Source organism: Clavelina lepadiformis, chromosome 1 (assembly GCF_947623445.1).
Source record: "Clavelina lepadiformis chromosome 1, kaClaLepa1.1, whole genome shotgun sequence".
NCBI classification, from domain to species: domain Eukaryota; kingdom Metazoa; phylum Chordata; class Ascidiacea; order Aplousobranchia; family Clavelinidae; genus Clavelina; species Clavelina lepadiformis.
Window position 1 is genome coordinate 13099357 of NC_135240.1, and position 12069 is coordinate 13111425.

The window sequence follows — 12069 nt, forward strand, 5'->3', positions numbered from 1 at the left end:
ACATTGACACTATTGTAACTGATGAGGTTTCAGCCTACCTAAAAGATAACTCCAATAAAACAGACGTGTTGGAGTATTGAAACTTAAAAAAAGAATTCCCTATGTTGTACAATATTTGCCAGAAATACCTTTCGCTGCCAGCATCATCTGCAGCATCAGAAAGGTGCTTCTCCAGCGCAGGGCTAACTGCAACCGTCCTGAGATCTCGACTTACCGAAAGTCACTTAGAAGCACTGAATATCTTACATTGCAACAAGCAGTTTCTTGATTAATTCTATGATTCGATGTGTAAATGTGTTACCTCCGAAAAGTATGGTATTAAGACTGTTGGTAGTGCAGGTGGCAAGAACTACACGGCTCTATGCTTTAATATGAATCGTATGATGCTTGATTTAGCATATGTTATACTGTTTGTCATGTGATACTAATACAATTCAAAATAATGTACAAATATTTTTGCTTTTTGTTCGTTATTATTTGGAAAAAATTGCCGCATAATTTCAGAATAGATTCGAAATTCTGGATTCGAAATTAAGTATTCTAGAATATTCTAGAATAGCCAGGTATTCTGTATTGTGCATCTCTAATCGTGATCGGCCTTTTTTATTCAGGCAACCGATATCACTTTAAAACTGGTTTATTTGGATCGCTCCAAAAAATGTGCTTCCCTGTCTGCAGCATTTCCCCGATTATACACAGAACCAAGGCAGGAATAGACAGCTAATCAGCAGTGAAAGTTTTGCATGCACAACTGTTAATTTCAAAATTATTTTCCCTTACTGTTATGTATTGATGGTCTTAAGTTTCGCTTATCACACATGCTTTTAAAACAGAAGCTGTTTGATAAGTGTATAAAACTATTTCAAAAAAACTTCAAAAGTGTTAGAGTAGGATATGTATTATTCAAAATTATGATGTCAATATTTTTAGTTTTGCTAATTTTGTCAACACGCTCATAAGTTAAACATAACACATCTCCATTTAGCCATATAATCCAGAAACAGGCTTGCATTGTCTTATGGTGTTTCAAATAGTCGATGGTGTTGCTATAATAGGCAGTGTTTGTTCTCGTCTGCTTAGCTAATATAGTAGCTATGAAACTGTTTATTAAATGCTTGGTTTGTTGCAGTTAGTCACATCCATTATATTTTTTGAAATTTTACAGTCACATTTTTCTGTAAATCTTAACCACAAGCATTTTTCTATGCCTGAATACTCCAGGCAAAGTCAAAATGCTACAATGTATATCATATGGAATTATAAAGCTATCATAATACCCCTCCATTATTTTTTTAAAGAATTGGTATCGTATAAGGGGATTTACCATTATGTGGGTGATCACTTCTATTTCCTTACTCCTTACTTTTACTGAATAAGTTATAATATAGTGCTTAAATATTTTCGCACAAATAGATTGCGGCTTCATGGTGTAATGAAACTAGATTAACACTTTAAGGTTTTAAACTGCAATTCTCTTCTTTGGAAACACTTGTAGTTATTCGGCCAACATCAAAGAACGACATAACATCGTAACGTAACAATGCAACACAACAGTATGACATAAAACAGTAGAAAAAAAATTTCCAAAAAGTAAGGAAGTATCATGGATTTTGTTCAAATCCCATTTGGCGAGCGCGCTAGTGCTAAATTTTAAAATATTCGTTTTCACAAAATGCGAAACGTTACAACATTTTTTACAAAAAGTTAAATTCAGATTCCCTTGTCGAAGAAAATACAACCTGTCTTAATAGCTCTTTTGTAGAAGCTGTTGAAAGTGCCGTTGTTGTTCTGGAAAAGTCAGGCTGAAATAATGATGTCTTGAACCTTCATCGCTTGCTACAGTGTGTAAATTGAAGTTTTGTAAACCAACAAATAAAACACATACAAGCCGGTCTAGTCTAATGAACACAGAAAATATATTTCGTATCTGGATATAAATAGTTTGATGAATAATGATATTGGATAAAATGAATAAGTTTAATTGAAAATAATCAACAACTGGCGGTGTATCCAAGCTAGCTTGCCAAGCATGTTTTCTCTGCCTGTTTCTAACGCCAGTGCACACCTACTCAACTTGGAAAAGGTCGTTGTCCAATACATATCGTCTTGATTATTTCTCAATGCAAAGTTAAGTAATAGTAGGGAGGTAAATCTGCTTGTTAAATGTTTTGTTTCAAAATAAAGACAAGCAGACATGCTGTGTCAAAAAGTGTGTAGAATATATACCATTTTACTGCAGAATTTTTTACTCAAGATCAGAAATGTTCATTAGCCTGTTCACAGAAAAAAAATTTACTTGGCAAAGTTTTCAAAAAATATACAACTTTTGTTATGCTTAAAAGGCTTTTCCACACTTTTTTTCATAAAAAAATACAAATAGTTTTTGCTTAACGTAGGCTTTATATCGTAAATAAGTTAGTCGTTATAGGCTGAAAAACGATCTCAAGAAAATTTGCTTTGTGTTTACATTTACTTGCAAAGAATCAAGTAAGAAATTGTTATTCATTGAAAAGTTTAGTTTCATAGTGCCATTAGTGTTTTGATTGAAATCCACTGGGCTAGGCTAGCATAGTTTTTTCTTTTTTCAGTTGGTAAATGTCTTGCTGTTGTTTTTGTTTCGATTGGGTGATTTGTTTAAACAATGATGGTTTTTCAGTTTAAGGATAATGTACAAACATTTTTAATTATGTTAACTGGATGCACCATTTAATTTTGTATGCAAGATTTTTACTATTGCTACCTTTGCTGTGTTGATAATTTCGACCACTCATTTGAGACATGTCAAGTAGTTCAAGTAGCCAAGTAGTAGACAAAAGGAGTTCGAAACCAACCAACAGAAGAAAAAACAGTACACCAAGAAAAAACAAAACACCAATCAGTCAGTCAAGCAACAGCAAAATTAGTCGTTAAGTGTCAATTTTGCTAGTAATAGTGCAATATAGTAATAATAAGTATTAGTCTCATACTGTCTTCTATTTTCAATATACAGTATTTTGCCATTATATTCCATAGACGTTCGTTGCCTTGTTTGGTTGCCTGTGTTAGTAGTTTTTAAAGGCAATAGCATATTTATAACACAGTTTATATTTGTAAGGATTCAAGCTACTTAGTTGAGTTGAATTATTAGTACTGTTGCATCCATTTTGTGACAACACCTATCATTTACCTTATTGTTTATGGTACCGATTCCAAATCTTCTTTGGAAAATATTTGGTGGAATATTGCTCTTTTTTCTGTTTAAACTGAAAGTGAATTTTACATGATATAAATCCCTGAATTTGTACTCGCACCTGGAGTTAAGATTTGTTTTAACAAAGACTGCTTATTTGTTGTACAAATGTATATTGTGTTGCAGAAGAGAGAACACGGAGAAGGTGTCGTCCTGGTCAAAAAGCACTAAAGGAAATTCGCCACGCACAGAGATCAACTGAACTTTGCATTCGAAAACTTGCATTTAGTCGCTTGGTAAATATCTAGCTATTTTTGATTGGTGTGTATTTGGCTAATGCATGCTCCAAATGTACCACAACTGACTGGGTTTTGTGAGTTAACGTTTGACACCGTTGGTATAGATCAGGGATGTCCAACCTTTTATTATAGTGGGCTGCAGAACCCGTCAAATTTCAAGAAAAATTGGTACATAAAGAGCTGACTCGTACATTTTAATTAGGCTAAGATTCAAAGGTTAAAATACTACTTGGAGTGAAAATGACTAGCGGGCCGCACAAAAATCTCAGGTGGGCCGCACTGTGGCCCGCGTGCCGCAGGTTGGACATCCCTGGTATAGGTTATTGTAAGCATAATGAAGGTACCAACGTCAGTATAACTGGGAAAACAAGAACACTTTTCAAAAAACAAAGGCTACTGGTCCGTCTGGAGGTTTAATAATAAACAGTTTATTATTTGTAGTTCAGTCATATTTTTGAAAGATACATGAATAACGTTTTCTGGCCTGGAACGACAAGTTACACAAGAAATGTATTATGTATACATATATATAGGAACTTATATATATATATAGTTTTAAGCCTATGCTTAATTAGCAGTTTATTAATGGTTTAACATATATTTTGTTATTGTTTTCCATTTCCTATTTCTGCTATGCTCTTTTTTTTTAACAACTTTAAATTAATGCCTCTTAGGTGAGAGAAATACAATATCGAATAAATCCTCGGATTACCCATTGGCAATTAAACTCAATTGCATGTTTGCAAGAAGCAGCAGAAGCGTATTTGATTAGATACTTGGAAGATTGCAACGAAGCTGCTGTTTTCGCTCAAAGAGTTACTCTTATGCAGAAGGATTTACAGTTCATTGGCAGGCTACGTGGCAAAAATGGTGATTATTAATGACACAAACAAACCTTCTACAAGTTTGATATTGCAAATATAGGGAAGTGACAATTCCTCATGAAAGACAAGACGAAGCCAGGACAACCTATGATGTTTTAGTGTCATTTATTTTTGTTTTTATACCACTGCCATGGCTTGATTTTTACTGATATGTTGAGATGTACCTTATTGATTTATAATAAAAATATTGTTCAATAATGTCAATGAATTTCTTACTTTCCGTATCTGAAGTTATCTTGTCATTGGAGTGTAATAATATTTAGAGCAGTGGTTCTCAAACTGTGGTACGCGTACCACTAGCGGTACGCGAGAGCTTTTTAAGTGGTACCGCGTACCGCTGAACATGATTTTCGATGTGCTGTGAGTAATGTGTTGCCCCGGATAGACAAGCTTGTGCAGAAGAAACAGTTGCATCTATCAAATTAAATTGTGTTTTCTTGCTATTCATTGGTGTTATGGTATAGTAATAACGGTAATAACTAATAAATACCGGTACATTTGAGTAAAATAAGTCATTCAGGAGCCAGGTGGTACGCAGTGTAGCAAAAAAAACGAATGAGTGGTACGCGATCGCAAAAAGTTTGAGAAACACTGATTTAGAGTAATAATTTATATTCACATATTTTTATAATCATATGAAATTTGTGTTGGCTGCATTATGTTTAGCAGTCTGCAATGAGAGGCTCTAGCTACCATTAACCTAGCATGCTCAAATGTAGAAAGGAAATAAAGGGTTGACAGTAATTGCTAAACGAAAATGAAAATTACTGACGGGCAGATAGGGCAATAGTGCATTCACCTAAATAAAACTACCGGTACCTATTAGTGCGCGCGTGTATAAACATAACATGCTTTACATTAGGGATGTGCCGCTGACAACCGATCATTAGCGGCGTATAATCGTTTGCGAATGTTTATTAGAAAAGCCTTCACGTAAGGGTAAATTGCGTTCATAAATCCATCGCTGCCTTGCTTTTATTAAATCCTAGAAACTGTTCTTCTGTGTTCATAAAATGCTTTTATAGTTGCACCTAGGTATAGTAGCAGTAGAGCAAAACCGGATCCTAAGTTCACCATTTTTGCCGCTGCATGAACGTTTAATTTGATTTCGTATGAATGAGCAGCAATATTGTTAATACCGGATGTTTTATTTTGGTGTAACTCAAAGATGACCGTGGTAGGACAGTTTGGGTAGCAGTAAAAGTTGATTTATCCCAACACTACGAGTAGCCTGCGCTATGACGGTCGCGAGGACTGAGCTTATGCGACTGCGCTGGCCTCCGCGCTGCTTAGCTCCAAAACAAAAATAATATTTTTTCCTTTATTATGCGCAAATTACTGTGTGATTTCTCAGTTTGTTTCCGAAAGAGAAAGTTTTGTTGAAAATAAGATTATATCACAAAGCAAAACTTTGATGGAAGCTGATTTGCCAAGAGTTGATAACTTATATGGTTTACGTCAACATTATTGTTACGTCAAGTTACTTAAAGTCGGCCCCACTATAATAGTTCTTGCATTGGGAACCGCGCTTGCTAAGGCCGGCCTTGACGGTTGCGAACGGGACATCGATCACTAAACTTCGTTAGTGATTTGAACATAACAAAGGAACAGTGCTAACTCAAAATTGACAACAAAGTTAAATAAAAACTTAAAAGCAATGCTTAAAAATTTCTTTTCAGAACCATGTAAAAGTCACTATATGCACAACGTCAACACCTTCATAGGGCAGAACCGAATCAACCTCATCGTTATAGCATGAACATCTAAAAAAAAGTGGTCGGTCAATTCAGCCAAGTATGATTAAACCCAAGATTAGTCAACCCACAGATGTTGGTTGGGTCGTGTCGTTATCCCGGGTTTAATCGTTTGGTGGTTAAACTTACCTGGAACCTTCAAAAAGTTATTAACTTATACTTTATTTCCGCAAGCTTGGGGTTTCTTTTTCAAGCTAAGGTTCTTCCAGTGAAGATTTAAAATTCTTATCATAATTAATACCAAACTTTAGTATTAATTTCAAACTTCTCACTGCGATGGAGCCAAAATGTAAATTATTAATTTTCTCGGTATGAATTTCAAAATTATCATTAGAAGGGAAAATGTTAATAATGACAATTTTTGCAGGAAAAATATCACTAAGTGTGAATTTTTGGTGGAGCCGATGGCATTAACTTGATCTTTACTATTACGTAGGCCTAATTTCATTTTTGTTATTAATTTCGGTGACAATTTCAGTAAGAAAAGATTTGATATTTGATAAGAAACTTTTTGATATTTTTCTACTTAAATTATCACCAGGAAATGTTCACAAAGGTTCATAATAACTTCATCAAACGTACAAGGTATCATTATACCTAACACACATGCACTAGACTCTATGCTGGAAGAAGTTTTTTCAAAGAAAAGCGCCATATTACTGTTAAAATGGTTAAAATCAATCAATTAAGTTTAAAAGAGGCCGAAAGTTTGGAAGAAAAAGTCTGGAAATATCCTTGTCTGTATGACAAACGTCATACAGATTACAAGAATGCGTTAAGAAAAACGGAGCATGGAAAAAAATCGATGATAAAAGCAATAAGACGTCCGGCACTTCCAGTCATGATTAGGAAGCTCTGCTAAGCAGATTTAGCCAAAACAAAAGGAAGTGCAACTCTCTTTATGTTTCTGGAGCTGGAAGTGAAAAAATCGAGCAATATCGGTTCTTCCAATAATTATACACGTCGTTTCTTCGTTGAAAAAAGGCAAAAACTGAAGTGACGATGCACCCGGATGGGCGACAACAACCTGAAGAGTTGAGTCTACACTGGATTCGGGAGGATGGAAGATGATTGAACAGTTTTCGAGAATGGAACTGCTTCATACTGCTCTAGACAAGATTCGGAAAAAGCAAGTTCAAAAAATGTCGACAAACAACCAAATGCTAGTCGATGCAAGCGGCCAGTTCAAAACAACATTTTAAATGATTTGAAAACATTTTGGAAATTTGAAAGAAACAAATCGATGCCAGCTAATACCACAGACGGTTTGTTTGGCAAAATAATTGCTGCCTAAGCAGCCTAAAAAGCCTTTGTAGTTGTAGCATAAATTCACAGTACTATCTGGGATACGAATCCGATTATACTTACCGTCAAGAGCGCTAATGACGTGTGGACGAATTCACTTAACTTGGAATTCTGATGTTGCAAGCCATTTATCGGATGTTGTTGTTGTTGGCGTCCAATACGTATGTACAGTCTCTCCAGGATCTTGAAAGGAATACACAAAAGGGAAATTGGTGGATTAACTCTTTGGGGTGGCAACCACAAGTGCTTATCTCCAGATTTTCGTAAGCTTGAGTGTGTGTAAACAGGAAGACAAGAACTTGTTTAGCCAGGACTTTAAATCAGCTCCGGCATGGATAATCAGCTCCGGGCAAATTGAATCAGGGCCTGAAGCTTTCCCAGACTTTAGCAGCTTGAGGGCGCTGGCAATCTCTTCTGGAGTAAAATCTCCAGAGATTGTTTTACCAGGAGGTGTAGGGATTCTTCAGAGCTCAGCCACCTCATTGTTAACAAGGTAGGCTGATTTGCGATCTTTCGCTCCATAGACCCCATTCTTTACTAAATGTGAGGCAATACAGTTGACAGACATGGGGCATGGGCGATGCGTTTTTCTGGACCTGCCAGTCAGGTTGTTGATTGTGTTCCATGCCAGACGATTGGAGTGCGTAAAGTCGATGGTGTTGACAGCCTCTGTCCAACGCTCTCTTCGCTTTTCATCGAGTCGAGCGTGCAATGCAGAAGCGGCTGATTTTGATGCCTCGCCCTGCTGGGCCTTCAGAAAGGCCTGGTAGAGGCTCTCACACTCCGCATCCCAGCACGGTCTATAGTTATTTCTACGACCGCGTGGGATTGATCGCTTGGCTGCTTTAGCGATGGCAGAACAGAAGTCCTGGTAAGCCTCATCTACAAGGCCCGTACCCGGAGGTGGGAGGTCCTGGGCGAGCTCGTTGGTAGTGAGACTATATAGTTCCCAATTGGCCTTGCGGAAATTCCAACCCTTATATGGCTCACTTGGAACTGGGAGAATAGTTCTTGGAGTTATAATAAGCAAGGGTTGATGTTGGGACCTTGGAAACTTCTCTAAAACACGCCTGTTCAAGTTCCAGCTAATGTGGCCAGTGCTCGCGAAAGCCAGTTCTGGATTAGTACCAGTGTTCCAGCGACCAGAGAAGAAGCTTGGAGCATCCTTAGGGTTGTGCAAAAGCACAAGGGTACTCTTGTTTGCCCAGTCAATCAAGCATTCTCCATCTGGACTGGTGGAGTTATAACCCCAGTTCGTATGTTGGCAATTGAAGTCGCCAGCATAGATACTAGGATATGGGAACACTGTCTAACCGCCTACTGCCGGACATGCACATGGTTTCTCTAATCATGGAACTTTTCCGAAATCGCAGTTTCACCCTCACCACCGGTGATGGCACAAAAAGCAGATTGCGACGCCTGCGAAATGGTGTCTCACAGGGATCAGTCCTGGCTCACCTCCTTTTCAACATCTATACGCACAACCAGCCAGAAACTATTGCCAAAAAGTTTGCTTACGCTGATGATTTGGCAATTATGCATAGAGCAGAAAACTGGCAGGAGTTGGAGGGGTCACTAACCCAGGATATGACAACCATATCAACTTATCTCCAGAAATGGAAACTGAAGCTCAGTGCAACCAAAACGATAACGGCTGCCTTCCACCTGTACAACAAGGAGGCACAACGTGAGGTAAACATAACTGTTGATGGACGTCCTCTCCCTTTCACTGCCGAACCAAAATACCTCGGCATAAAGCTGGATAGGGCACTCACGTTTCGTCGTCACCTGGAGTCACTTCGCAATAAACTAACAACACGCGTTGGCTTTTGAGACGACTGGCAGGATCTAGCTAGGGTGCTGGAGGTACAGCACTTCGCACAGCTACAGCACTTCGCACAGCTACCCTGGCTTTGAACCACTCTGCCGTCGAGTATTGCACACCAGCTTGATGTCGTAGTGCTCACACTCGTCTCATAGATAAGCCGAGTAATGACGCTCTGCGCTTAGTGACTGGATGCCTGCGTCCCACACCAACAGACAACCTGTTTGTCCTAGCATGTATCCACCCATCTGAGCTTCGCCGCAAGAGAGCCACACTGTCTCTTGCACGCCGAGCACTGGAGTCTGGGCATCTTCTGCATGACCGGCTCCTACCTCCTTCATTTAGAGGACACCGGCAGCTTAAGTCGAGGCACCCATTTGTCCCTGCTGCACTGGATTCACTGGATGACTTTAACCAGTCAAGCACCAATGTGGCAAGCTGGGCGGATTACAAATGGAGAATGGAGTGGCAAGAAAATTCATCCAGATTATATGGTTACATTTCGGAGGCCAGCACATCAACACCGGGAATGCATTTTCCCAAGTGTATTTCGACCAAGCTCAATCGCCTTCGAACTGGCGTTGGCCTCTTCAGCTCAACTATGCACAAATGGGGTATGGCTCCATCTGCGGCCTGTGAGTGTGGTGCAGAAGAGCAGATTGCAGACCACGTCATAACATCTTGTCCCACATACCGCCATCCTTGTGGGAACCGTGGTCTGACAACAATGGATGAAAACCTGGTCAGCTGGTTAACAAACACCTGCCCTACAATATGAGGTTTTTGTTCCCTTTCTCAAGAAAACTTAAAGAACCATCTACTCCACACGAAGAAGAAGACATATGTTACGTACCTATGCAAGTCCTGATCCATAGTTTGAACCTGGTAGATTCTCCGAGGTGGACTGATGTGAATTCCATGTAGGTCAGAAGCACGTCGAAGTTTTTTTGCACGTTGTCTGTGACAGCGTCGAGCAATGCGACCATATTCCCCACAGTTAAAACCCTAAAGTTTTCTACTCTCTTCCCAAGGTTCTCTTGCTATCTTCATTTCGTTTTGCAGCTGGGAAATTTCGTCCTAAAATTTTTCTACTATTCTTTTTAATTGGGATACATCCTGGTGATCTCCTGTCACTGCTGCTACTTCTGACGTCATTATACGTGGCTCATGATGCGTCCGTTCCGCGTTTTCAATAATGTTGGGCGTAAAAATAGCGGTGGCATAAAAATCCGGTTGTGCATTTTTAAAGTTATCGCGTAAGATTTGAGAGGCTTGTTGACGATCTCTCAGTCCTCGAACGAGTAAGTTGTAAAGCACACTAATGCAAATCTCATGCAGCTCGTCGTTTGAATAAGACATTTTTCCCAATTGGGCTATAGCTTCAAGAAAGCTTCTTACGGATTCGTCAAAACCTTGAGTGCGCTGGAAGAGTTGTTGCTTGGCATGCTTTTGTGAAGATAGTCCTGAAGCCGTGTCTTTTGCTTGTTAAATGAGTTCGTCATAACTAAGCTCGTAGAATTCTTTACGACCATCGGTAATGGAGAATCTCATGTCTTCCGGTAAGCTTTGTAGAAGTACATGTTTCTTTGCCGCATCCGATGCTTTAACGCTGTCGCAGAAGGATTCGAATTCTTTCAGAAAAAATGAAAAACTATTGCCACGCTGATAACGAAGCGGAGAGTAAAAAAACTTTATGCTTCAGTAAAACTTGATGAAAAGGTCCTGCCGTGCTCGCCAGTGTTACGTTTTGTTGTTCTCCTTAGATTTTCAGGAATATATTTTATTTAAAAACAGTTTAGTTAAGTTCTCTTTGACACAGCCTACCGCAGGAACTACAATATAAAACTGACCGTGCGACGACCTGTCGGACACAAGTCGAAAAAACACACAAGTGTACTAAGCACGAAAAAGCGTATTCGGCCGCAAGGCAGAAACGCAATGAACATAGGGAAAAAACAAGTGTAACACTTCGCAGCTACTTAGGATTTGGGAACCACTGACAGTAGTTCCATCAGGACTGCAGTGAGGCTTGTTAAGACATGTTTACATTTGCTCCTATTGAATATTGGCTTCAGTTATAGAGCTAAGCGCTTCCAGCAAATGCAGTGGTTGGATTCAAATATTTTAACATTCGTTTCTTTCACCAGCAGCATATCATATTGACTCGGGGCCGGTATAACATAGGCCGTTACATACGCTTGTTAACAACCGGTTCGCAGAGAAAAATACAAAACCAAGAACCGGTTCGCAGGAACTGGATGAATCCAATCACCGAGCATAAGTACTATCGGTAAGACAATGTTTTCTGAAATGAGTAGATCATGTTAAACGAGATATTGAGGACGTTGGCTAAATGCGTTTTGTGAGTAACTGACAGCAAGACGGTACCGTTGATAAAATAGCATGCTGCTATCGCCGTAAAACCTCCAAGGCTGGGACCTATAGTTTGATGGTACAGTAGTGAGTATCTCAGTAGAGAAGATTTTCCCAACTGCTTTGTAGAGTGTGCCGATCACCTTCGTGAGCTGGAAATGTAAGAACTTGTTCTCTTCGTTGATAGTAGAGAGAACTTATGCAATAAGATCGTCCTATTGCATGTCAAAGGTTACAAGAATTTGCAGGAACTGAGAGTGTGGCGTTTGAGATGAGACACTCTTTGGCAGCCTTGGCTGAAAAAGAATGAGTTTTGGACATTGGTGGTAGCGTAAGATAAGTTATTGCAGTGAATATGATTGCCATTGCAGTTTTTCGTACGTGTGGAGCATTTTTTCCAATGATGCACCGAGACCCCGAGGTCAAGTAAGGAAACTCCATATAAAGACGGTAGAGAAAG

General features: G+C 39.1%; 1 protein-coding gene across 2 annotated transcripts; it reads left to right on the top strand.

Moving 5' to 3' along the window:
* Positions 1 to 582: 582 nt before the first annotated feature.
* On the top strand, positions 583 to 4550 carry LOC143460658 (uncharacterized). 2 transcript variants are annotated; one of them, XM_076958259.1, is made up of 3 exons: positions 583 to 2905; positions 3356 to 3465; positions 4143 to 4550. In XM_076958259.1, the coding sequence occupies exons 1-3, from the start codon at positions 2779 to 2781 to the stop codon at positions 4347 to 4349; spliced, it is 444 nt and encodes a 147-aa protein (XP_076814374.1). In that variant the 5' UTR covers positions 583 to 2778; the 3' UTR covers positions 4350 to 4550. The 2 variants fall into 2 exon arrangements, with proteins under 2 accessions (XP_076814374.1, XP_076814385.1); XM_076958270.1 differs by having other exon boundaries at positions 583 to 2878.
* Positions 4551 to 12069: the final 7519 nt, after the last annotated feature.

Coding starts and splice junctions, on each gene's coding strand:
- LOC143460658 (XM_076958259.1), top strand. CDS start 2,779: ATGTCAAGTAGTTCAAGTAGCCAAGTAGTAGACAAAAGGAGTTCGAAA. Junction 2,906..3,355: donor AAGCAACAGCAAAATTAGTC/GTTAAGTGTCAA, acceptor ATTGTGTTGCAG/AAGAGAGAACACGGAGAAGG. Junction 3,466..4,142: donor AACTTGCATTTAGTCGCTTG/GTAAATATCTAG, acceptor AATGCCTCTTAG/GTGAGAGAAATACAATATCG.